Source organism: Candoia aspera, chromosome 3 (genome assembly GCF_035149785.1).
Source record: "Candoia aspera isolate rCanAsp1 chromosome 3, rCanAsp1.hap2, whole genome shotgun sequence".
Taxonomy (NCBI): domain Eukaryota; kingdom Metazoa; phylum Chordata; class Lepidosauria; order Squamata; family Boidae; genus Candoia; species Candoia aspera.
In genome coordinates this window covers 53,341,600-53,368,927 of record NC_086155.1, presented here as the reverse complement: position 1 = coordinate 53,368,927, position 27,328 = coordinate 53,341,600, and the positions used below count along the sequence as shown (strand labels likewise).

The following is a 27,328-nucleotide window of genomic DNA, read 5'->3' as shown; positions in this document are numbered from 1 at the left end:
TAGCACATTTACATTATTTTATGTATTTCAAATACTTTAAATAAAAATAGGAAATACTAAGTTTAAAGTTGGTATTAAGATTGTCTTGCATGATCAAACCAGGGTTAATCTGTTTCAAATAAAAACAAAAAATGTTGCCTGAAAACCTAGAAAGTCAATGCCAGTAATCTGAATATAGCAGCTCTCTATGTTCCCATATAGTTTAGTTACTTTTCTAATATGTAAAAATAGCAGGACATATCTCCCTTAACATTCAAGATGTATTTAACTGTTATCTTCCCCCTCTGGTTATTTCATAGTATCCTTAGATGATTGCTAGAAAGCATGGAATCATCAAAAGAAGGTGAGTACAGGAAGTCAGTGTCTATGCATATAAATATCTGCATGAAATTATTCCATACCATATCCAAGGTCATTTTGGACTAGGACCATTACAACTTGTCTCTAAAAAATTTTAACATCAGTTTTTGTAAAAATCCCTTTTATGCTTGTTCATATAATTTTCAGGAGGGTATAGAAACTTTTTAATACTGTACAATATTTAATGTGAAGCTTTCTGTCAGATATTATGAAGAGTTACAAGTTTACTCATTCCAGCTGATACCATTTGGTTTAAGTGTGCCTAAATCTTCATAGCTGTCTAGGTCAAGTTCCACTATGACTTGTATAATTCTCCAAACATATTAAAATTATTGGCAGCAGAATCACAAACAGACAGATGGCTTTCTGTTTTGCCACAAATTTTCCATGTGATTTGGGGCCCAAGAATTAACATCTTTAGTTCCCATGGATTTTATAAGGGCTTCAAATTGCTTCTGCTGCAAGCAGGAATTAGCTTTTATTTGGAAGTATTCTTAACTACAAAGTAGAAATAATAGTTGTTTCTCTTCCTGCTTAGAACAGTTAAGATGCCTAGGTAGTATTTGTGATGATCATGAATCATAAGGGTTAAATATCAAGGTTAATATTTCTAATTATTAGGATTTGTCATTTTTCAGATATAAAATTTATTACTGATGAGACGCTGGATTTTGGACTGTTTTCTCCTTTGGATGGGTAAGACAGATAGATCACTACTAATAATTCACAGAAGCTACCAAATGTGTAAATAGCAAGTGTGTGAAGTTGGTAAGAAAGTACCTTCAGAAATACTGACAGTGTTTTTAAATTAAAAGTGGAATTAGTTACTTAGCTGCCATTAAGTCAGGCCCAGTCCCTCCCTGCTATTTTGACCAGGATCCCCAGGATCAACCCATAGTTCTTCCAAGGATATTCCAATCTCCTTGATCCTGCCAATTCAACTTTTCCATTACCTTCCCATTCTTCTATTTCCATCAACCTTTCCATGCACAATAATTTTTTTCATCATCCACTTGCATCACATATTCAAAGTCTGTGTAATTTATGAGTTTCTATTTTTGTTCAGGACCAATTGACTAGTGCTTTTTAGAGTTGGTGGCACTCAGTAATTCAGAGACATCTATCTTCTTTCTCTTGATCTGTTACAATATCCAGCTTTCACTATATGAAAAGGGGATGGGGGGAAATTGCCTTAAGTATTCTTATCTCTTTTGTCATAGAAAATATCCTTAATCTTCAGATCTTGTCTAAATTTGTCATTGTCTTCCTTGCTAGGATTATTGTACTCTCTTTACTTCTCTAGCCCACTCTCCATCTCTATCAGTTCTTGAAACCAAGGAAACAAAACTATCAACCTCCTTCATTTATTTGATGTCACCTGTGAATTCAGTAATTGTAGCTGACATATGTTTGTTGTCATAATATTTAGCATTATCCTGTATTTTTCACTTTCCATTTTTTATTTCTTAATGAGCTCTAAGTCTTATTTTTAAGATAGCAAAGTAGTGTTGCCTGTATATCTCAAATTGTTTGTGCTTTGATTTCCAATTTTATTTTATATTATATTTTCCAATCCTGCCATTCTTACTATTTATTCAGTGTGTAAATTAAATAGATACAAGGATAATATATATCCTTGACTGGCTCCCTTCCCTATACTGAACCACTCTGTTTTTCAAAAGCAGTTGAAAATCTGTGTTTGGTTGCCATGTAGTCTTATTGCCCAAGGATTTCATCCTCTGTCTTTTTCAGGCTATCATAATAGATGGTTCTAAAAGCTGTTTGGATCCTTTCCTCTTTGAAATGTTTTTTCCAGTTTAGTTCACAATGTCTCTTTATCACATTTCATAAGCTCCTCATGGTTCTTTTTCACTAAGTTAAATATACTAAATCTGTTTCTTACATTGATCTTATATTCTGACTGTATATTCTCTAGGTCAAATCAGTTGGTTTTACAAACTGCATCTGAAAATGTCATGGTGAATTGGAGTATATATCTCCATTTTCTGTTTTTTACTATGTAGGATTTGATTCTGATGTTGTCCATGCAGTGATGTCCAGATGTCATCTGCATTTATATTGCTTGAAGCAATATTGGCAGTGAACAGATTTCTGTTCATAAAACTCTATTAACATCTGCATTGCTGCATTTACCTAGTCCAAATCTTCCTGTAATTCCAGGTTCCTACTTTCTCTAAATTTTGCATTCTAATCATCCAATTAGTAGTACTACATCCTCTTGCAATTTGTCATAGAATTCCTCAATGACTTCCATCAACGTATCTATAGTTGATGCATACCCTTGTGTAACATTGATGTTCACTGTATGCCCCCCTAATTCTAAATACATTATCCTGTCATTTATTGTGTTATAGCTAAGCACATACTTAACTATATCCTTTTTGAGTATCAGTGATGCTTCATTCCTTTGTATGGTCTCATGACCTTAATAATATGTAATGTTGTCATCTGATTTAAAGGGCCAACTCTGATTCACTTAGTTCATTCACTAAGTTGAGTTATTCCTAAAACATGCAGTACAGCACATTTCATTTCTGCTTTAAGAATGTCAGAGTTTCGTTGGATCATTCTTCTGTATGTTCTTTTTGTTGTTTATTTGTTTAGTCACTTCCGACTCTTCGTGACTTCATGGACCAGCCCACGCCAGAGCTTCCTGTCGGTCAACACCCCCAGCTCCCCCAGGGACGAGTCCGTCACCTCTAGAATATCATCCATCCACCTTGCCCTTGGTTGACCCCTCTTCCTTTTGCCTTCCACTCTCCCTAGCATCAGCATCTTCTCCAGGGTGTCCTGTCTTCTCATTATGTGGCCAAAGTATTTCAGTTTTGCCTTTAATATCATTCCCTCAAGTGAGCAGTCTGGCTTTATTTCCTGGAGGATGGACTGGTTTGATCTTCTTGCAGTCCAAGGCACTCTCAGAATTTTCCTCCAACACCACAGTTCAAAAGCATCTATCTTCCTTCTCTCAGCCTTCCTTATGGTCCAGCTCTCACAGCCATATGTTACTACGGGGAACACCATTGCTTTAACTATGCGGACCTTTGTTGTCAGTGTGATGTCTCTGCTCTTGACTATTTTATCGAGATTTGTCATTGCTCTTCTCCCAAGGATTAAGCGTCTTCTGATTTCCTGACTGTAGTCAGCATCTGCAGTAATCTTTGCACCTAGAAATACAAAGTCTTTCACTGCTTCTACATTTTCTCCATTTGCCAGTTATCAATCAAGCTGGTTGCCATAATCTTGGTTTTTTTGAGGTTTAGCTGCAAGCCAGCTTTTGCACTTTCTTCTTTCACCTTGATCATAAGGCTCCTCAGTTCCTCTTCGCTTTCAGCCATCAAAGTGGTATCATCTGCATATCTGAGATTGTTAATGTTTCCTCCAGCGATTTTAACTCCAGCCTTTGATTCCTCAAGCCCAGCATGTCACATGATGTGTTCTGCATACTTTACATTCTTAGTATGTCCTTAAAAAACGAGGAATTCCTCTTTTGACAGTAACACCATCAGTGATCAGGCTTACTTGTAGCATTGATATAGCCATGTTGTCTTCTACAGATTTATTAATGAAAATTCAGTATTTTTTTTCTCAGTTACAAGAGGAGGGCCTTCTAACTGTGGGTCCCATAATCTGGAGCCAAACTTATCTAAATGTTACAGCCATGTCTATGGAGCTTGGCAACAATAAATAAGTGGTTTGCCATTGCCTTCTTCTGGGTTTCATTTTTGAGTTCCTTCCCCTAGATCAGTGTTTCTCAACCATGGCAACTTTAAGAGGTGTGGAATTCTGGAAATTGAAGTCCACACCTCTTGTCAAGGTTGAGAAATACTGCCCTAGATAGCTTCCCTAACACCTGCAGAGCTCCACTTGCCCTCATTCCCATTGTAAATCACTCTTAGCTGTATCCCTCATCCTTCTGATCTTACCAGCAAGGGTGACCCAACCTGAACTTCATGTTCTTGCTGGTTTTGCTGTCAGGATCACTGAAGCTACTAAGCTCCCTGAGAGGTGAAAGTGGAGCCCAGTGCAAAAATTTTGCTCAAGTGTGCACAAATGAAGATCTTAGTGGATCAAATAAATTATTTGGGAGAAAGGTGAAAATATACAAATGATTCTAATTTTTTTTGCCCATTCCTTAAATTAAAATATTATGGATCTAATCTCTAACATATTTCCAATGTATTTTTAAATTAAAAAAGATAGCAGTTGAAAATACTAAAACTGACAAGCTTTATTCTGGTTTCTTACAAAACCCAATGCTTTGAAATCTGGCAGGATGGGAGCTACTTTCTTAGATTACCTTCGTATATTCTTCTTTACAATATTTACATGCCTTCCCATAATAAATGTACAATAATAAAAATATGAAACTTTATCTTGAGCTACATGGCTGTTTCCTTGTGTGTGTACATGTGTTTCATTTTCTCTCTCTCTCTCAGTGGTGATTGCTGCTATAGACGAGAAGAGGAAGAGTCTATAACTTGCCCCCTTGAGCTCAGTGACAAGAGTGTGGCACAAGCTGTTGATCTGAACATCTTGTTGGGGGAGAATGATGGAAGGGCTAGAGAGCAAATTCCCCAGTGGAGCCCCCTGACTCCAGAGAAGCTGGAAGAGGTCATGAAGGAAGCTAACCTGCTGGCTGTGCAGCTTGAGAAATGTCAGCTGCTGGAAAAGCGGAGTGTCAATTCTGAAACAAAGCTTGAGACAGTTCTAGAACATGAGCTTTTACCCCCAAGTAGGTTCATGTGTACGGAGAGTGAGAGTCCCCAGAACTCCCGGAGAAAGACTTTCAATGTGAACAACAGTCCTCTGAAAGCTCTGCTCCCAACAGTGGAACCAGTTACCTGCTTGGCTCAAGGTTCCCCCAAAGCTCTCTTCTCCAAGGGCGGAAATCCTCCTTCCTGCCTTGTGGACTTGCCTAGTCCCCGGAGACTCCAAAATACAACTTATGATTGCAGCACTGGTGTTCCCCAGTCTAAGCTCTCTGAACCCAAGGCCTCAATGACAGTGACATCTGGCACTAAAAAGGTAGGGTGGCAGGACAGGAGTTCATAAATAGGGCATACAGATTGCAAAGACTGTGCTTAGGAAATCATTGGTTTGGATTCCGATTTCTTCCAAAGCTTGTGTTCGTTATTCTTAGTCAGCCTTTCCTGACATGGTGCCTCTCAGCTCTGTTGGAGCTTCATCTCTCAAAACCTCGGCAATTGGCCTCCAAGACTTCATAGCATTGTACATAAAATTGCAGTGTCAGGCTCTCTAACTAATAATGTTCATAGATCTGTGTTTTATCCACACATGCCACACATGCGACGGCTTCTTTTAAATCTTCTTGCTATTACATTCATGTGTAATCCTCACCCCACCCCCCAAGTCCCTGGACTTGTGGGCCAGAGAACCTTTTTTTTTCATTTTAGTATTTTAAGCTGAGATAGTACAGTTTTGGGACCCCTTTGCATAGGGATTCTTTTAAATAGCTCTGCATGGTGCTTGTTAGCGTTATCCTAATGTTACCATATAATGACATGGTGCAGTAGTTCATTATATGGATTTTTATAATATGTAGCATTTCTTTATCAATTTCTCCAAGTACTTTTCTTGGTAATCTATCTAATAGCACTGTAAAAGGTGATTAGCTTTAGTCACTTCCATTTTGCAAACCTGGATCTGGAAATTCAGCATTAGGAGAAAAAACTCCTGTCCTGATATCTTCTTTCTCTACCCAGAGCTCTCTCACTTGAATACATTATATTCTCTGCTCTCTGTGTTTAGTTGCCGTATGCTTCAGAAAACACAAGGAGGCCCTTCTTTTTTAGAAGCATCTTCTGGAGCAGTTCAAAAGGAAGAGAGGAGTACTTAATACTCTTAAACGAGAATGTAGCTCTATGTATAAAATCTAGACAAGTGTATACAGTCATGATCATGGGATTCCGGAAATATAGAACTTTACATTGTAGTCAAGGTCCTTGGATTTTTGGGAGAGAGTTATATACGTTTAAAAAAGATACTTGCATCACTTTTCATTAAATGTATAGTAAAAGGAGAGAGGAACAGAGATGCCTACCTTTTTTAAATCTTTAGCTTTTTGCCTGGAATCTATGCCAACCAACTTTAGATTTATATGAGAGTTATTAGAAACTGAAGGTTGTTTAGGGCAGGAGTAGCTGAGCCGCATCACCCAAATGCTTATTTTGTGACTCCTGAAATCCCTTTTATAAAAAATCTTGTCAAGGTTTTCACCATTCTGATGTGGACTGCAAAAAGTGTATGCCCTAAACTAGGCATAGTGTATGTTAAACCAAACAAACTATCTGCTTGCCAACTTGGGGAGTGGGTGGGAATCCAAAACCTGGCTCTACTACATGGCTTTGTCAACAGTGTATCACTGCCTCACCCACCATAGCCCTCAGCTTCCATCTTCTAAATGTGAACTACAGCTCTTGGCCACCAAATGTTACCCCAGCCCTGTTATATCCACCTTGTGAATTACAGTACAATCGTAAAGGAAATTCTGTGGGTAGCCCATTTGGAAAAGTGTGCTCTGATAACCATGTTTAGACAACCTCTTAAAACCTTATCCACTTAAGCTTGTGTACTTTTTGGTTCTGTGGAATCTGCCCACTTGTTTTTAAGTTAGTCCTATGATTACCAATTCTATGCTTTTTAAAAACTGCCACTCTGCTTTGAGGACCATACAGAAGTACAGTATGTGAATGTATGAATATTGTTTGAATGGGACACGTACCTTTTTCATTTTGATGGATTTTTTCCCCTAGAAAATCTGTATAAAAACTTTTAAGCTATCTTTCTCCAGAATCAATAGTAGTTCTTTTCAAAAGCTACAGCTGTTTTGTTTCTGTCTTAAGCCTCAGGCAACTATCAGGAACAGCAGGACAGATAAACCACTTGTCCTCCCTACTGCCACAAAAGGCCAGGAGCCCTTGCTGCATTTGAAACCTGTCCCTCAAACCAGCAGAAGGAAAATGCTGAGGAAGACAGAAGCTTCTGCTAAAAACTGTTCTGATCAAGATCCACAGGTATTTCCTATAGAAGCAGTCAAGGGAAAAAACAGGACAGATAGTTAGGAATGTGCATCAATGCATAAAAGTTGTATGTATAGTGAGTAACTTTGGCATGGTTGTCCAGGCTTAAAGGGTGCCTAGCCTTTGTTCATGTTAATGCAAGTTAAGGCTATAAACATCTAATAAAGTATGCATGTAAATTGTGCAATTCACCTTCAGATATATTCATGGTATGTGTGCATATAAAATCATGTTCGTTTTTCCTGCACAACAGGGAAACTTCTGCAACTTCTGGAGCACCAGCCATCTTTGTGATTTCATAACACAATCCTATACAATTTAATTTCCTCTGGAATCTTGCTGTATTAGGTATATCTGCAGGTTTCATCTAGCAGAGGGACAGTGCCTGTTGCACAAGTGAAAGGAAAGCTGAATCCTCAGCTGCGTCTCCTGCAGACCAGCCCTGTGAAAAAAATTCCAGTTGCTCCAGAAAAGATGGTACCTCTCCAGAAGACAAATGCAAGTAAGTTAGAATATGTTATTTGTATTTTGCCTTTTCCCCTGACCACATTTCACAGAATAAAGTTACGAAGCACAAAATCCGTTAGAATAAATGTCTTGCTGATGTACCCTGTCTTAGTCTAGGATTCCCTAATGGAGAGATGGATAGGTCACATTCAGCCCCAGTCACTTTTGCATACCACACACACACACCCTTTACAGATCACTCTGTTCAAATTCAGGATCTTCTGAGTAGTCTGCAAAATAGAAAGTAAAATAGCTAAGCTTATGGATATATATTTGTGCCTTCGAATCAGCGTTCACTCCTGGCAACTGCCTTCAATCAACTGTATCCAGTTCTGAGACTCTGCCTGGACAAGTCCCTGCAGTTTTCTTGGCAAGGTTTTTCAGAAGTGGTTTGCCATTGCCTCCTTCCTAGGGCTGAGGGGATGTGACTGGCCCAAGGTCACCTAGCTGGCTTTGTGCCTAAGGTGGGACTAGAAATCATGGGCTCCCAGTTTCTAGCCTTAACCACTACATCAAACTGGCTCTTGACTTAAGCTTGACTGGCGCTATTTTACTTCCTTTTTTAAAAAAAAAAATTCAAACATAAATGGGGAAAATGGGTTTAAAAATCCCAGTCCTTCTTCCTTTAGCAGTATCATTCATGTCTTTGCCACACTCCTATGGCCTTCACTAGCAAAAATGAGATAAAAATTGCATGTACTTTGTCCACTTCCACTATAAAGTTTTAATAATTAGAGAGCCAGGTGTATGTGAAGTCATAGTTTTGATTCGCACTCCATCCATTTTCATCTTGCAAAAGTGAATTACATGAATTACATCTTTCAACAAGAACATCTTCTGAATCTGAAATTGCTGTCATACAACTCTAGCATAGAATAACCTTGTCATGTTCACCGTTCCAATGTTGCCGGTACATCGTAACGTTTCGCATGTCATTTGGCTGATGCGTGTTTTGTCTGGGAGGGGAGGAGGATTCCATCTCGTGGGATTGTTATATGTTAGTAGCTGGATTGGAATGTGTTTGGGTTATCTCGTGTGTTCAAGGTTCCTTTCCCAGGACATCAGCAGAAACGGTTACCAGCACCTGGGGGGGGGGGGGGGAGTCTGCAACGGCAGGGCGAGGGGAGGGATTACGTTTGAGCCGAGGGTTTTTAGTTTGTATCTGGCGCGCTTTTGCTCATTCTCAGCTTTCTCTGTATTTGCATACTATTCTTTAATAAATCAGATATCATTAAGTTCCTGCTTGTGAGTCTGAGTCTATTAGAGTAGGCAATCATTACATAAAGCTGAGAATCCAAAACATTTTTCCGTTAGCCCCTTTCCAGATTTATTTTGTGAGGGAGAAGTGCTAGCAATGAGCAAACCAAATCCCCAAACCACGGAAAGCGAGGAATCAAGCAAGGGGGAACCCGACTCCACAGTGATAAGAATGGAGAGTCCCTCGAGAGCTTTCAGAAGTTCGAGAGGGGTCGAGCTCCAGCCTAGGAGAAGAGGAGGTTGGAGGTAAAAGAGCCCCTGCACCGACCGGTGAGTCGCCAGGCGAGCTGATCACCTGGGATGAAACACAGGGATCCCTACCAGGGACGTCCAAAACGTCTTGGAAGCAGCGATACCCAACGTCCCCAACCGTGGTGAGGCAAGAGGGAAAGGAGGATTCCCAAACCCCTGATCATATAAAACTGGTGGAAGCCAAATTGGAGTCACTAGAATTTATGTTTCGGAAAATGTCTATGGACTGGGGTCCCCGGGAGAGAGGAGAGAGGAGTCTAGTAATAGGCATTCGACTCCTTCTTTGCTCCCACCTTCCCCGGAGGAAAGGAGTAGGACCCGGCACAGAGAGGAAGCAAGAGCGCCGAGGGTGAGAATTTCAAGGTCCCCTCCTTGAGAGCGGAGATCCCTGGGAGCTAAAAGGAAGCCCGACCACCCAGCTGTGGCGAAGGGACTGCCCAGAGTGGGGGTTAAGGACTTTACCGTTAAATTTGATGGAGATCCAACTAAGCTATCGTTCTTCCTTACCAATGCAAGGAGTTATATGGATGAATGGGAGCAGTATTTTCGTTCAGAAAGAGCCAAGATTAATGCCATTGCCACTAAGCTCAAGGGGCGGGCTGCCAATTGGTATGTGCAGTTATGTCAATCGGATGCCCCTGAGCTGGAGGAGTTTGAAGAATTCCTGTGGGCATTGAAACTACACTTTGAAGACCTGTTAGCTAAAGAAAGAGCAAAACGGGCGCTGAGGGAGCTATGCCAGGGGCCACGATCGGTGGCAGACTACGCTCTGGAATTTAAGACTCTGGCTGGGAAGGTTGAGGATTGGTCCCAATCCACATTAATAGAACTTTTTAAGGACGGTCTGAATACGGAGGTCCTGAGGTGGTCGCTTGGCAGGGACGACCCAGATACCCTGTATGAATGGATACAGTTGGCAGAGAAGGCTGAGCATGCCCATGAGACATTCGCTCACAGGAAGGTGATGAGATATGCTGGGCTCAGCAAGGGTTCCCGCACTGCTGCGCCCACTGGGAAGTCCGGTCAACGTGCCTGGGAAGAGGAGAGGGAGCGCCGTTATGCGAAAGGGCAATGCCTCTGATGTGGGAAGGAAGGTCACCGAGCGGCGGCGTGCCCGAAGGGAAAGATCGTTCGGGGAAGCCGTCGGGGAAATCTCCCTCTCTACCCAGGAAAATGAAGGCAGCCATGGCTGAAACTGAAGTGGAGGAGATTCCTTACTTCGGAGGCGAGGGGGAGCCCGATCTACTCCAGCTGGCGGAAAACGCCAGCCACCTGCTTTAAAGAGCGCCTGTGGGCAGGTGGTGGAGGATGGGCGTGAACATATCTTGGTGAGTGCCAACTATCCCACGCTGACCGTTAAGGTGAAGTTAGGCTCCCGCACAAGAACCGTTGAAGTTTGGGCATTGATCGATTCAGTGTGTTCGCGTTGCTTGATGCACCCTGACGTGGCTGCTTTGGAATTACCCAGCTTTCCACTGCAACGTCCCATGATTTTCACCCAGCTGGATGGTTCTACGGCGGAGGGGAAACCAGTCACCCATTTCACAGGCATGGTGGCATGCAAATGGGCAGCCACCGTGAGGGGCTGCCATTTGTAGTGGCGCCTGTGGGGCATCCCTTAGTCATTCTGGGGATTCCTTGGTTGGTCCAACAAAACCCATATATAAATTGGGTGCACAGGACTTTGACTTTTGGGGATGGTTTCTATCAAGCCCCTGGGGAGGACGACGCTACGGAGGCTGCAGTGGGGAGGGTGGTGGCAGCAACCCTGCATTTTGCTGTCACCCCACTGGAGGGCTTGCTGGAGCAATACCAAAGCTTTGCGGATGTGTTTGGTGAGAAAGAAGCGGACCAACTTCCACCCCATCGAAAAACTGACTGTGCAATAGAGTTGGTCCCCGACGCTCAACTGCCCAAACCAAAAATCTATGCCATGATGCAAAAGGAACTGGTGGCGTTGAGGGAGTTTGTGGACAAAAACTTGGCCAGGGGTTTTATTGAACCAGCAAATTCACCAGTGGGCGCCCCCGTCTTGTTTCGAGCAAAGAAGGATGGGACATTGAGACTTTGTACAGATTACCGCGGATTAAATGCAGTCTCGATATTAAACAAATATCCTCTGCCATTAATAAAAGACGTTAGCACATCTGGCTAAGGGGAAAATCTTCTCTAAGCTGGATTTGCGGGAAGCCTATTTCCGTATCCGCATATGGGAGGGGGATGAATGGAAGACTGCTTTCAATTGTCCCCTGGGTTCTTTTCAGTACAAAGTTTTGCCTTTTGAGTTGGCAGGGGCACCAGGGGTGTTCATGCAATTGATCAATGAAGTGTTACATGATCATTTGTTCAAGGGTGTACTGGTCTATTTGGATGATGTTTTGATTTATACTGAAACGGAGGAGGAACATGAGCGCTTGGTGAAACAGGTGCTTAGCAAACTGAGAAAGGCTGAGCTTTATGCTAAACTTTCTAAGTGTGAATTTCATCAGACTCAGCTTGACTACCTGGGGTACAGGATCTCTGACAAGGGCATTGAAAGGATCCTGTGAAGATTCAAGCTATTTTGGGGTAGGAGCGCCTGCGTCCCCGCAGGCAGCTCCAAAGTTTTCTTGGATTTTCCAACTATTACCGCCAATTCATCCAGGGGTTCGCAGAAATTGCATTGCCTCTAACTGATTTGTTACGTACAAAGGGGTTGGGGGACACACGCAAGGTGAAGAACCTGGGGGCATTGCTCAATTGGACACCTGAATGCCAGTTGGCTTTCGACAAACTTAAAAGCCTGTTCACTGCTGAACCCATTCTTCAACACCCTGATCCCACTAAACCCTTTGTGGTTCAAGTGGATGCTTCCGATTTCTCAATTGGAGCGCTCTTGCTGCAAGCGGATGCTGATGACTGCCTGAAGCCCTGTGCGTATCTGTCCCAGAAATTTTCCGAGACGGAAAGGCGATGGCATGTTTGGGAGAAAGAAGCTTTTGCAGTCAAGGCTGCTTTGGAGGCATGGCGCCACCTCTTAGAGGGGGCTAAATGTCCTTTTGAAGTTTGGACTGCCCATAAACATTTGGAAGTGCTCAGCACGCCCCGTAAGCTCAGTCCTAAGCAGATCCGCTGGGCTCAATTTTTCAGTCGCTTTGACTTTATGTTGAAGTTCATTCCAGGCAAGAAAAACTTCCTGGCTGATGCGCTTTCCCGCCTGCCCCAGGATTCGGTCCCAGCACCTGACGTTGTGGGTACAGTGTGGACAGCACCCCAATTGGGGTTGCAAGCTGTCACACGCAGTCAGACTCGTGCACAGCTGTCCCCAGCTTCGGTTTCACCGGCTGGGGGAAGAACGCCAATTCCCTCGCAATTGCAACAACAGTTTCTGCTAGAGCTGAAATCTGACACTTGGTTGCAAGCGAATAGAGACAATGTTACATTTGACAGAGGCTTAGCTTGGAAGCAAAACCGCCTCTATGTCCCTGACAGTTTGCAAAGGGAAATTTTGATTAGGTCTCATGATGATAAAGTGGCTGGTCATTTGGGGTTTGTCAAAACCTTGCATCTGGTACACCACCAATTTTGGTGGCCCACATTGAGACATGATGTAAAAAGTTATGTTGCCTCTTGTCCTGTCTGTGCTATGTCAAAACGGAAGGGGGGCAAACTGCAAGGGCTGCTGCAGCCGGTGGCCAGCCCCTCCCGTCCTTGGGAGGAGGTTTCCATGGATTTCATTGTGGATTTGCCTCCTAGTCAAAGAAAGACTGTGATTTGGGTGGTAAAGGACTACTTTTCTAAGCAAGCCCATTTCATTCCATGTGCTTCCATTCCGTCTGCGCAGCAATTGGCCCGTCTTTTTCTAATCCACATCTACCGGATTCATGGGAGCCCCTCCCGCTTGATCACGGACCGCGGAACACAGTTCACTTCCCAGTTTTGGAGGGCATTTTTAAAGCTGGTGGGCACCAAGCAGGCGTTGTCCACTGCATCGCATCTGGAGACTGACGGATCTACGGAGGCTCTTAATTCGACCCTGGAGCAATTTTTGCGGGCATTTGTCAACTATCAGCAGGACAATTGGGTTGATCTGCTAGCTTTTGCTGAGGTGGCTTATAACAACGCCGTCCATGAGAGCACAGGGCACACCCCTTTCCATACTGTGTTTGGCCGGGACTTTGTTCCCATTCCTGAGTTGCCTCAACCCTCCACACAGCCCTGCTCCGCTTCCGATTGGGCTGCTCAACTGGCTAATTCGTGGCCAGTGATTCAACAGGCGTTGGCTGATGCCCAATCTGCCTATAAACTGCACGCCGATAAGCGACGAGCCCTTCAACCTGCTTTTAAAGTTGGCGATAAGGTCTACCTTTCTGCTAAGTTCATTAAGTCCCCTCAGCCCTCGAAGAAGTTGGCTCCTAAGTTTGTTGGACCTTTTCCCATTGTGGGAGTTGTTAACCCTGTCACGTTTAGACTCGATTTGCCACACAATCTGAGACGTTTACATCCTGTTTTTCATTGCAGCTTACTCAAGCCTGTCAACCACTCAGATCGCTGGCATCCACAACCCCCCCCCCTCCTGCTCCGATCATGATTGATGGACATTTTGAGGTGAAGGAAGTCCTTGATTCTCGCCGACTATGTGGCACTCTGCAGTACCTTATTCGCTGGAAGCACTTTCCCCACCCTGAGTGGGTGTCTGCCCATGATGTACAATCTCCTCTTTTGGTTCACCGCTTTCATCTAGCTTATCCTCTCAAACCTGCTCCTTAATGTTTTTGGGGGGGCGGTATGTCATGTTCACTGTTCCAATGTTGCCGGTACATCGTAACGTTTTGCATGTCATTTGGCTGATGCGTGTTTTGTCTGGGAGGGGAGGAGGATTCCATCTCGTGGGATTGTTATATGTTAGTAGCTGGATTGGAATGTGTTTGGGTTATCTCGTGTGTTCAAGGTTCCTTTCCCAGGACATCAGCAGAAACGGTTACCAGCACCTGGGGGGGGGGGGAGTTTGCAATGGCAGGATGAGGGGAGGGATTACGTTTGAGCTGAGAGTTTTTAGTTTGTATTTGGCGCGCTTTTGCTTATTCTCAGCTTTCTCTGTATTTGCATACTATTCTTTAATAAATCAGATATTAAGTTCCTGCTTGTGAGTCTGAGTCTATTAGAGTAGGCAATCATTACAAACCTTTATATTTCTTCACACTGAAGGTGAAGTTATGGCTTTATCAACCTTCTCCTTTTTTAGTGTAGAAAGGAAACCACTCCTTTATATGTCTTTCTTTGTAGGGTAGGTTTTTTCCCCTATCTTTTCTCTTGCAATAACTTTTTGTGAGATATGATCAAAGATGCATACAGTTGAAGGATATGCATGCTGTTGAGTAGATGGTATTTATTTCAGAACTGTTTCTAAGAATTACTGTCATTCTTTTTCTTTTTCATTATTTCAAATTGGGCTTTCTGGTACTATTTCAAAAATGTATTTCCTGGATAGTTGCCAGTAAGTGCAGTTTGCTTTTGGCATATCAGAACATGCAATTGTGAAATGACTCTTTGCTGCTCTGCTCTGTTGCAACGGGAGATCAACTAGAGTCCTTTTTGAGCTTCTCAGTCTGGGTATTCACTAGATTGAATAACTTGGTATTATCTACATACTGCACATTGCTAACCCACTGTTAATGCCTCATTCTCTAGCTGACAGGTGAACTGGTCTTTAGATTCAGATCTTTAGAACCCACACCTTGTTTCCTTTCACTGTGAAAGTTGCCTTTGTTTCTTGCTCCATGCCTTACTCTATGACTGCTGAATGTCCATCAGAGAGGGACTTTGCTAAAATCCTCTTGAAAATCCATGTAAACAATATCTCTTATGATCTACACATTCTTTTACATTTAAAGAATTTGATAGGACCCAGTCTCTCTGTCTAGAAGCATTTTGCTGATTTGCCATTAAATCATTTTTTCTCTTTCATCACAGGTCAGGTGAAAACTATGGGAGGCAGTGGCCCCAAAACACAAGCCAGCTCCAAGCCTCGTGGTGGCTCTTGTCAGATTCAAACAAGGCGCACTGCCATGTCTGCACTGGCAAGCCAACTCCCAGTGCCAAAGCCAACCAGTCGTACTGCTGCTGTTTTAGGCAGACACACAGTTCCTGGGAAATCCAGCCAGCTTAAAGCAATGAGTTCAGAAACATCTGGTGGGCAGGGCTCCATTAGACCAACTTCTGTGGCTGGGAAGAAAGGTGAGTGAATACACAGGGATGCTAAAGAGCTTTGTAATTCTGTTGAAAAAGATATTGTTAGAAAAACTAGATACTGTTCTGGGATAAAATTGTTCTCAGTGCCATTTCATCATTTAAAGTGGGAGGCACGTGTGACCTCAAATTGCCTTAGGAGAGAAACAAGTTCCTAATCCGCACATAACATGAAATAAAACAGAGAGACGGCCATCTGGGTCTTGTTTAGACGTGCCTAGTATAAGCAAAACAACAGGAGCAATGGAGCTGCAATCATTACTTCATTCCTCATTGATGGAAAGCCACAATTCTTTATCATTCTGGTTTACCACGAAGTACACTTGTGTCCATGCCTGATATTGGATTGCATAACCTGGTTTATAGGATATTTACCTTGTGCTTGCTTTAGCAGCACATACACTAAAATTGGAACAATGCAGAGAAGATTAGCATGACCCTTGCACAAGGATGATACAGAATTTCTACTTCATCCTGCTGTACTCTAGATGCCAGGACATTATTTGACATAGCCATATGTGTTAAACAGATATAAGAGAAATCCCCTGGTGAAACAAGAGTGGCCCATTCTTCTTGCACATATTTACCAGTACATTTCTGTATAGTGTTTTCCTTTCCTAATCTGCATGTTGTCTGATATGTGGACTTTAGCTCCCAGAATTCTCAGCAATGGACACAAAGTCCATCTGGTGGCACTCAGGTTGCCATGTTGAACCTAAATGGGCTGCCAGCCTTTTGTTGACAACAGTGCTCGATATGCAGAGAGGGAGATTAGGCCTACTTCAAACAATGAATTTCCCATAGATGAGTAACATGGGACTAAAGTTCTGGTGGATTTAAATTTCCCTGCTCAGTTTCCAGTCAAGAATTGTCTTGGCCTTTTGGGGAGCATAAGTTTCCTCCATGATAGAACTAAGAAATAAACAAATTAAACACATTTACTTTCCTTTTATCTCTTTCCACCTCCTTCTACAGCTGCATGTCAGAAGCCAGTCCCTTCTGGCATTTTTCAGAACAGCAGGCTGCGGCTGCCAAAGACGACAACTTCTAGCAATTCAAGGTGAGGGACTGGATCCCTGGGTTTTGAAGCCACTTAAGTGGTCCTGCCTCACCAGTGTCAATGAAATGATACTGACCCCCTGAAGATAGTCTGTGGGAAGGAAGTCAACCCATGTATTAGTGTACGTGTCAGTGGGGGATTATCTGGAATGCTCATCTGTTGAATATTCTGGTTACTGAATGCTTGCAGATCTGATGGCTAACAGTTGAAAATCTATCCACATTGTTTATAAAAGCAAAATCCCAGTCCTTAGATTAAAAAAATACATTATTGATTGCTCTAAATAATGGAATAGATTTGAGGTGTATGTAAAAAACAAGTATACTAATTAAGTGCATACTGATTTTAAGCATTTGTGAACCTGTCCTAATTATCTACTCCACCTGTCCTTTAAGATAATACTACCAGACATTACTAACTTCTTGGGAACAAGCCAGAAATAACTGATAATTTGGGATGATGCCTCCCTTTGAAGATAAAGCTGTTTTGGTCTTCTGTCACAGGAAACTCTTGTAATTGCTTCTTTCAGGACAACTTTCAAAGCTTGCACTGTGCATCTCCTCTAATGTTACCATACTCTGGGTTTGTGGCTTGAAGATCTGGAGTAAGGAAGCATTACCAGCTCTTGTCCTGTCATTATATTCCTTAGATTTATAGATGAAATTTGTGTGGCTAGAAGTCTGTTTGAGCTGCAGCCTATGAAACCTTGCTGAGATGTTGCTGAAAGGGAGAACTCTGGTTCCTCCATACCAATGCAGACAGTCTCCTTACTTGCTGACAATTGGTTTATCTTGAGACTTCGTTAGATTAAAAACAGCCTTGCTGGAGCTCAGTGGAATACTTAGTCTCTTATAAAGTATATCATCATACAGCACAGAGCTGTAAAGAAGCATTATGTAATACTGAATAATATATGCACTGTTGATCATTTTGATATTTACTTTAAAAGTAAACACTAATGTACAATTTCAGTTGTTATATGTGAAGGACTTGTTTCTTTTGGTTATACTTACTTAAGAGTGAGAAACCTTTTGATTTTTATTATCTGAAAGGCTATGCAGCTCTTATTTTGAACCCTTTATCGTTTCATACTTATTCCATACCTCTTTATATTAAACTGAGGATGGCCAGTGGTAGTACTTTTTATTCACAGAGCTCCTGTGCTATTAGTAGTTGCATAAGAGACAGAAACCTAAACAGAGATGGAAAAAAAATTAACTTACTCTGTGATACAGTTGCTAAAGATTTATCCCAAAATACAAATCACACTCATATAATTAACATTTTTGTATTACTCCTGATTATTCTTAGTGCATTTGTGGCTTAGACCCTTCTTTCTTAAAGATGATGGAAAAGTAGTACACAGTACTGAAAATACCCTTGCTTGCAAGCCAGTTTTGTACTACTTAGACCTACATAAAGATCAAAGAATAGCTCTAAACAGCTGCAGTGGAATTTTTAGAAGCTTGGTTCCAAACAGATCTACCTGTCTGCCTTCATCAGCCACCTACTTAATCAAATTTGCAATGATCTAACACAGAGGAAGATGCCTTGGACAAAAAATCTTCAGCTCCTTCCTATTCTAAATTAAAATGGTGCTTTCCTGATGTACACTATAGCTGAAAGTGAAGGAGGCTGAGACTATTTAGCAATCTCTGCCCAGAAAGTGATGTATTAATGAGTCAAACTCTGCAATACTGAAATTAGTTTCAAGACTATATATTGACAGGACTCTATCCAAAGATGGTGGAATGGTTCTTGGAAATGCGGGAATTCTTTCTCCAGCAAATACTACGGAATGGAAGGTGAATTATTCTTTGCAGCTTAAGTAATTGCAACAGTGAAGTTCATCAATCCTTATGCCTTGCGTAAGACCGAGGGAGCAAATGCTGTGACAAAATGCGGTATTGATTCTTCCACTATGTTCATGTATGTTGTAGATGTATCTACTAATTTCTGAAAAATACATGCTTTTCTAATAAACACACACCCTGTGTATTGACTGTTGTAGCAAAACCAACTCAATTCCATCATTACCTCCTTGGTGATCCGTGCTCATTCAGGGAGATGAGAACCAATACTGTAATTCCTTTTTCAGCCAACAGCAGCTTGACATTTGTCCCATTTTGATAGTGTTAATGGAAGCTCCCCAGATAGGTAGACCTTTTACATTTGCTCAGCATAGCAGACAAAAGCTGGATGAATTACAAAACCTTCAGTGACTCATCATGTTTCCACAGAGATTAAGAATTTCTCATGATTGGTAAATCATTAACATCAGCGCTAGGGCTCATTTCCCTATATATTTGTTACAGCTTACTGGAAGAGATTTTCTTTCTTTCTGGATTTTCTTTCATAATGCCCCTGCCCAGTAGCAAGGAAATTTAATAGCTTCAGTTCTTCCTGCTGAATTCAGGTTCTTGGCCTTCCCTTTCCCTACTCAATTTTCTAGCAAAGATATAGACAAAGCATTGAAATGGAGCCACCTACATGGAACTATGGTTTTATTATTTAGGAAAAGGGTGTGAACTCTATTATATTTACATTAAGAACCCTCCCTGTACACTTGAGATATTTATACCAAAGGAAAAGCCTGTAACACATCAAGAATTAAGAAAACCACTTTGTTCCCCCAAAGAATTAAGCCATCAGGGCTCTTTTCCTGTGCTTTCCCCTCCCACCAAACTGGGCTTCTTAAGGAAAAGTAAGATTTGTTTCCCTGGCAATCGTCTAGCAACTTCAACAGCTGCTTGCCAAGCAGAAATTCAGAGACTACTGTTTCCAGCTCAGCTGGATAAGGCTGTGACAAGAAAGTATTTATTTCTTGAATTTCTGCATGCATCACAGCTACTCAGGACTATGGAAACAACTGTACATGGCTTTAGCTGAGCTCTGCTGGAAATAACTGCTAGCTAGTGAAGAGAAAAAAGATGGATTGAATCAATGGGAACTCGCATTAGAAGACAAGAACCTCGAACCTACAATGGCATATGCTTAGGTCTGGACAATGGCGGTGGCGATTTATTGCCTAGGAAATGAAAGGTGTGCTCAGTTGTAAATATATGCATATACATCTTTAAAAAATAAATTAAAAAGCAGACATGTCAAATACATCCTTTCCACAGGTAAAACAGCTAATTAGCTCTTTATAGACAGCAGATAGACACTAAAAGATTAATTGGCTGCAGTGATGAAGCAGAAGCTGAACTCTTCACATCAAGCTCCCCATAAAGGACAGTTTCTCAGTCTTTGATACAGTTAAGGTTTAACACTTCCTTGGTCATGAATGGAGTGGCACACCTTCCCCTTCCAATTCTGTCCCACCTGGCACAGGAATAGGTGGAAAGACTCTTTTCCCTGGAAGTCACCGCTGCTGCAGAGAGCTTATTTTGAATCCTTTACTACCACTGCTTTCAAGTTTGTTTCAATTAATGGATTTGCCATATAAGAAAGATTTTGCATAGGAAGTTATTGTAGGCTATTTTGTGCATTTGACTTACAATCTAAAAACTCAGCATTAGAGGTACTATTGGGACTGGGATGATGGAGCAGGTTACCAGTGCTTTTGCCTGGTAGAAATCCAATACTTTGAATGGTTGCAGAGAAGCCAAAATGTAGTAAGTGAAGGTGTTTCCAGTAAGGAAAGTTTCCCAAGGCTTCATTTGTTTGATAGCTGCCTGTAATGGAGCCCTGACAGAAAACATAATCCAATGTTGGCTGGAGAAGAATATAATTTCAGCATTTTTATGAAGGGGTGGGGCTTTATGGAAGACACTGTAGAGTAGCCATTGATCTTTCCTTCCAATGTTCATTCAGCATACCAGAACAGAATAAAGATATTCAGGAATTAATACCTTAATATCTAGCCTCCACCTTGTCAGGTGGCAATTTGAGAGGGAAGCCTTCTTGGTTTGCCTCTCCTTGTCCAGGAGTAAGAAATCTGTAGCCCTCCAAATACTGCTGAACAATTCCCAGCTTTTTTCACATTGGCCAAGCTAGCTGGGGCTGTTTAGTACCATAACTTAGTAACTTAGTACCATAACTTAGAAGGCCATTCTTGTCCTAGTGACCTTTTCTTCTGATCTGCTTACTCTAATTGTAAGGATATGTTTGCATTCCGAGTCGGCCTTCCCCGGTCAATGCCTTACATCCAACAACCCCCAGTTTGTATATTTAATGGATCATACTGGTTGTGGGCAATGAGACTTGTAGTTCAGACACATCTGAACAGCACAAGGCTGAGGAAAGCTGTTATAGATATGGGATAGCCAAGATTGTGTCCCATTTCCTGCATTTGGAAGCATCACCTACCATTTTACATTCACCGATGGGTTGTGAAGAGAAACACTTTTAGGACAACATGGGAAGTCCCATGGGTTTTTAAATACTCCTTTGTCCTGGAATAACTGCAGCAAGCCATATATCAGGAAGCCGAACTAGTTCCTGCCCAGCTGAATCTTATTTCCATATGTATCTCCAGTTTGCTTCAATATGAGCAGCAGAAGTTGACCAAAATGGGGTTGAACACAACAGCAAAACAGCCTCCAGGTGGAACTTGGGCAAATGGCTCTTCTTTTGTACAGACTTGGGGGTGGGGGAGTCTCCTTTCACTTAACCAGCTAAAGCCAAAAGGTTCAGAAGGAACACTCAATGGAAATAACACAGTACTAAATCAGTCCATACACTGAAGAGGCTGGTCTTCATCCCCTGCCACCTACTTAGCACTGTCGATGCCACTGCAGTGCCAACTTGACATTATATGGATTTCAGAGAATCACATTCTATATGTCAAAACATTCCGAGAAAGGTTTTGGAATTGGCAAGCACAGAGGCCACAAAAGGCTAAACAGCAATGACCAATATTTCTAGAGGTGTTGAAAAGAAAAGCCTAATTTTCAGAACTACTTTCTTTGACAAGCCAGGCCATGACAATGGTCAAGTCCCAATTAACTCCTGATTGTGCAAACCTTGGCTAAGTCAATAAAGCGCATCAGATTCTGCACCCCAGCTAACAAGATTTAACATTACTACAAAGCATAACCCCAAGGGCTTTTCAGCTATTTAAATTAGAACATCCTTCAGCAATGGTCAAATAATAATAATAATAATAATAAAAATACATCAAAATAACAGTGCCTTCGCCCTCCCCAAGCTGCCCCCCTCTTCCCACTCTCCCTTAGCAGAAAAATCTCTTTCCCAGTGAACATTATAAAAAAAGTACTTTCCAAAAGGACCAGCATGAAAATCCCCATTATGAGCAGGCATCAGGCTTGGCTGAGTGTAGAAAAAAATGAAGGCTTCTGAGGCAGAAAGGCAGCAACCTGTTGGCGTGAGAGCCAGGCGCTTTTGGGAGACATCAAGGCAGCGTTCCTGCTCCAGCCACAGTAGCAACAGGGAACGTGTGCTAACTGGCTGGGAGGAGCGGGAGGCGGGACTTTTTTCTTTTTGTCATTTTCTACGAAAATAATTGCAGCATGGACTGATGGCTCAGCAGGCCACACCCCTGGTGCTCAACACCTTATGGGCTGCCTCTTGGAGCATTCTGATGGGGCCAAGTTACTGGAATGGTGAGCTGAGCTTGGAGAAGTGGCTGTCAAACAAAGCAGTTAGAAAGTAATTTTTGTGATCCAAGGAGGAACATTTCCATAGATGCCAGTGGATATACTGGTCCTGTGTCTCTGATCCCACTGCAGTCTGAAGCACCAAGGCTGGAGTAAGCAACTTGCCAGAGAAGAAGATCCACAGCTGATGCTAAACTGTACAGTCCATGAATGTAGGCAGCATGATGGCGATGAACATCCTGGGGAAATGGCTCTGGGTTTCTGGAACAAACCTAGTATTTCATTCAACATTTTTAAAAACTTCCCTTAGGCCAAAAAAGTGCAGGTGTTACTAGCTGCTGCCCCGCGGAACAGCAATGTACTTATACAGCATCCTGGAAAAGCTATTTGGATGATAAATTCCTTTCCTATTCTATAATTGCTTAGTATGGCAAAACCAAGATGTCAGACTCCTATTTTTCTGTATGTGCCAGACAGCCCAAGACTGAAATGCACGCTGGATTAAATATGCTTCAGTTGCACCTTGGAAGGTATGTTTAAATGCACGCTGCTGGATCAGAAAAAAGCATGACCATGGCGCTTAGACACACACACATATTGCAGAGGGAGGCCCCTGGGTTGGGGCCTCCAGATTCAATGCAAAGTCAGCTGTGGTCCTTAAGGAATGACTAGCATAGGTCTCACACAGTCCTCTGCACCGCCAGGTCTGCTGCACCCTCCAGCTTTAATTCAAAAGATGCTATTTCCCTCCATCCTAGGAGAAGCCCAGCATGGTGTCCTCCAAAACTGGACCAATCCTGATTTGTCACTCAAGTCAAAACTTACAGTTCTTGGTGGCTCCAAGTTGCAGCCATCTTCAAGCACACTGGCCCCTAGCTCCACCCCACTGTCAAATATGCAATGAAAACATCTGCACAGTAATACATTTCCAGAGGCCCAAACGTGGTGGCTACTGAGGCTCCCCCAGACCAATTTTGATAGATAAAGAAAATATATATATTCCAGACACGCAGCACTTCCAGACTGGGCAACAAAGCATGAAAATCCCTGAAGACTTGGAGGTGGTCAAGTTTGTTTTCTTTCAGTCCATTTTAGAATGATCCAAAGTGCATCTGTTCAACTAGGTCCGCCTCCTGGAACCTGCTGCTCCCCCTGGGGGGTGGGGGGCAGGTCACATTTCATTTGGCACTACATACGGTGGGTCCAGCTCCCTGGGCCAGGCCGGGCTGATGGAGACAACATTCCTCGCTGTGGTTTGAGAGCAATCCTGGCTCCCAGACTGGCCAAACGAGAGAGAGAGTCTGGTGCATGCGACATCAGATTGAGGTTTCATCGCTCCTGCTCAGTGATCAAACACAAAGCGAGACAGGACAGGGGAACACAAACACATGAGTGTGGTCATGAGCAGGTTTGAGCAAAGCACCCCCCTGGGGCTCATGTGTTAATGGAGGAAATTAAAAAACAGAAATCTGGGCGATTGAAGCGAGAGGTGAGAGAACAAGAAACAGAGAAGGGAGAAGAGGAGGAGGAGAAGGGGGTTAGTGCCAGAAAGCTCAGGAAGAAGTTAGAACAGGGTAGCATCCCCCAATTCCCCCTTCACACTGCTGAAGGTAACACTGTGGTTGAGTCCCATAGCATCTCTCAGAAGCAGCTCAGTACTTCTCAGGACTTTAATTCTGAAAGGCTTCTCCGCCCCTTGGGCAAGCTGCAGGGTAACCCGAGGCTTTCCTTAAAAAATTCCTTTTCCCACCTAGAGTCCACAAAGGAGGAGATGGCTGCATCAGTGCTTTTTAGATTCTGAGCTATATCCAGATGGGGCTAGGGGGTTATATTCTGAGCCAGAAGCCAGAAGAATATCTTCCTCAAGAATGGGAACCCTCTCCCCAAGGTCAGTGGAATTAAAAGATTTTTATAACACACAAGTCAGGAAGAATCTAAGGAACTGTAAGTAGATAGACCTTGTTTTTAAAGGCACAGCCTGGGAATAAAGTGGGGCAAGCATGAAATATAGTAAAATACCAGCCCTGAAAGACTGGAAGCACCAGATCTGGCATGGACAAGGGCTTCACAGAGGCAGTAGGTTCACATATGCAAGCAACCAAGGACAGGCTAGCAAGGAGAAGGCTCATCCATACTCACTCAGAGCCTGAAGAGTCCTCATCCACTGTGCCAGTCTTTATGCTCATGGTGATAGGCGTAAGGCCATTGAGCTGTTCCTGTAGGGTCTGTCGGGGTCGGGGTGCCCCACCCCCACGGCTGCCATCGCTCCCCGAAGAACCATGCAATGATACCATCCCTGAGCGGCAGTTGGAGAGCTTGTTATGGATACGCTGGATGCTGTTCTTCTCGCTGATGGGTGGCAAGTACTTTTTCTTTAAAATGCCTGAAGGAAGAAGATTCGGAGTCAAAGAAAACATTCCTTGCTACAGTCACTAAACCAAGGCCAAAGGGCCTGACTACTTGTCTTTCCGGATAGTGGCATGGGCTTGGTTATGTTCTATTCTTAAAAAACAAAAGGCAGAACTGTGTCCCATTTTCATAAATAAACCTTGAAGGCACCCAGGATCCAATCATCTCAGTAAATTAAAACAGTCTTGAAACTAGTAACTGAAGACTATCTGGTTTTATGTACTGTATTTTCTTTATCAAAAGGCTGAAGTCCATATTAGGTCTTAGGCCCATCTGGTAGCAGGATCTTAACAAGATCAGAAAAGATTTTTGTCTCAATTCTAAGTTGGTAACATGGAGAAACTTCAACTCAGTGCAATCTTTAATTTTACAAGAATTGTCAATGCCAGTTTATCTGTAAAATTTGTATAAACTCTTGTAAGTTAGTATTGTGGAGCTTTCTCACCAAAGGCTGCAATGACACATTATTTCTGCCCAAAGAAAGCAAGTTTTTATTAACAGAAAAACTGAATCATAACCAATATTGTATTCCTTAATATGTATCAACAGGCACTGCTGTTTATGCCCAATAACTGAATTACTGTGATGCTTAACTTTAATATCTTTATATTTGAATTTAAAATATATTGGAAATTGAGCTCTTTTCTTTCATTAACTGCTTATAGTGTGAACAAGATTTCAAGAGACATTTAAACTTTATAGAGGAACAGCCTGTTCCCAGAACTTTCTATATGCCCAGTCACATTCCTAGTTCATCCGTGGCTGAACACCAAAAAGTGGCACCCAATTAGATTCTTTGATCAGGGACATTAAAAGGTTATATCCTATAAAGCTAAATTCTGCACTTGTATGTCAAACAAGAGAATATGCTTCTTTGCAAAACATTTTGTACATTTTTTTGTTTTTTCCAGTCATACAGAGGCAAGAAATTATTTCTATTCATTCCCACAATTCACATACACCATATACACATTTTAATCCATATTTATCTGATCTGAGAGACTCAAGATGCTGCATTCATTACTGAATATTAAGAGCAGTTGCAAAATGCAACTTGGTATTTGGTACAATCCAAAAGGAAATTGCAAGGCTAAAACAGGCAAGTGGGTGTCATAGTGCCCAGAATCTAACTTCCTTACCTTTCTGGGGTTGAGCAGTGGGGTGAGGCAGTGAGCCCAAGATGCCCTCCCCATTCTCTCTGGCCAACTCTTCTGTCAGTCCCAGTCGGTCATTCTTGCCCATGGGCTCTACCCTCAGCAACTCTGAGCCAGGGTGGCCATCGCTCTCACTGGCAGTGGTCACAAAGTCACCCGGCCAGTAAGGATTTCCAGGTCCAGAGACATTGTCTACTGAGAAAGCAGAAGAAGAGCATGGATTTCAATGCTTGTCCCTATATCTGTTCTGCTCTCCTGACTTTTTAATGGCTATGTTAAAGAGCTCAAGAAAAGCCACTGCCCCAGGACTTCTGGTGGGAACATGGTGGACTGAACAGCTGTGCCCGCAGGCTCAGCGGGCAGAACTGACAATGTGGCAGTTTTTTCGGGCTCAGGCAGGTTTTTCCTGAAGCCAGGAGTGGTTTTCCAGAAAAAGGAAAACACCTGGAATCACCCCATCTGTCCTCCGGACAGCTGCTTGTAGCCAGAAGATCGCAAACAGCGTTCATGTTTGACTGGTAAGAGCTAGCTGGGAGGCTGGGACATCACCATTTCCAAACCGCGCTGTATCCTTAAAGGGACACTAAGACCGGCCACCCCATTTCTAAATCACCTAATTTATATTTCTTTTAAGTACCCGTACCCTAAGAGAGGCTTTCTACAGCAAGGAGAATCCGGTCCTCTTGGTGCTTATCATTATTTTTGGGATCAATTTTTTAAAAAAATCTTTTCAAGTTTTGGACTTTGTTTTCCCTCCAAATATTGAGGAGGATTGAGAGTAAATAATTTTCTCCGTTATTATTTTTGTACTAAATTTGAAGATATTAGCATTTTCCTACACGTTGAATCAGCTGTTTTGAACTTTCAGTTTTCTGCTTCTACTTTCCCTGGGGAACTGTCTGCATATCTCACTTTCGCTTATGTAAACACATTTCGGAATTCTTCAACTTTCACTGGTTAAGCTCAAAGGGGGCACCATAATCTACTGCCTGAGACATGGAGGATTTTAAACAGACTTTCTCTGACTTCCAACAAGATTTTTAAAAGATTCTTTCTGATTCCTACCAAGTTTTTATGCAAGGACATTGTGGAAAATATGAGGTCTAAAATGTGCCATCTGGTTGGGGATGTCGTGGATGAAACTTAGGAGTTTAACAGCGACAAAAATGTCTCTTCTAAAAGCGAAATTGCGACTTTTGTTGAAATGCTGGATGAAGATCAGATAGTCGAGCTGAAGAAATTAAAGGGAGAGATCGAGTTGCAAGCCATAAGTGAAATTGATCTTCTGATGGAACGCCATGGAAAAGAAGGGGTTATTATGTATCAGAGGTCTCCTGAAGAAAGGTCAGAGTTTTTGAAGGGGGCAGTTGGGCTGTTTGATTTTTTTTTTTAAAGAAAAAAGCTCTGTGCACATTGTGGGGATATGTAAATGCTCTGGTTTATTTTGAAGTGGGGTAAGGGTTAAAGAATGTTTATCTG

General features: G+C 42.3%; 2 protein-coding genes and 1 non-coding gene across 3 annotated transcripts in view; 2 read left to right on the top strand and 1 right to left on the bottom strand.

The window, feature by feature from the left end:
• The first annotated feature begins 298 nt into the window (after positions 1-298).
• Positions 299-18,786, top strand: PSRC1 (proline and serine rich coiled-coil 1). The gene is made up of 7 exons (XM_063300106.1): positions 299-343; positions 999-1,056; positions 4,818-5,406; positions 7,251-7,415; positions 7,770-7,923; positions 15,390-15,653; positions 16,641-18,786. Exons 1-7 carry the CDS (start codon positions 325-327, stop codon positions 16,727-16,729), a joined length of 1,338 nt encoding a protein of 445 aa, XP_063156176.1. The 5' UTR covers positions 299-324; the 3' UTR covers positions 16,730-18,786.
• LOC134495096 (U6 spliceosomal RNA) lies at positions 16,044-16,151 on the top strand. Its single transcript, XR_010067772.1, has one exon. It is a non-coding gene; the product is annotated as a U6 spliceosomal RNA (small nuclear RNA).
• Positions 18,787-19,214: 428 nt separating the features above from the next.
• CELSR2 (cadherin EGF LAG seven-pass G-type receptor 2) overlaps positions 19,215-27,328 on the bottom strand; it is a 94,949-nt gene continuing 86,835 nt past the window's right edge. The window contains exons 33-35 of the mRNA XM_063297705.1: positions 25,835-26,044; positions 24,426-24,669; positions 19,215-23,624 (exon numbers count right to left, since the gene is read on the bottom strand). Of these exons, the coding sequence (XP_063153775.1) occupies positions 23,603-23,624; positions 24,426-24,669; positions 25,835-26,044 (476 nt within the window). The 3' untranslated portion in view covers positions 19,215-23,602. The remainder of the gene's footprint in view (positions 23,625-24,425; positions 24,670-25,834; positions 26,045-27,328) is intronic.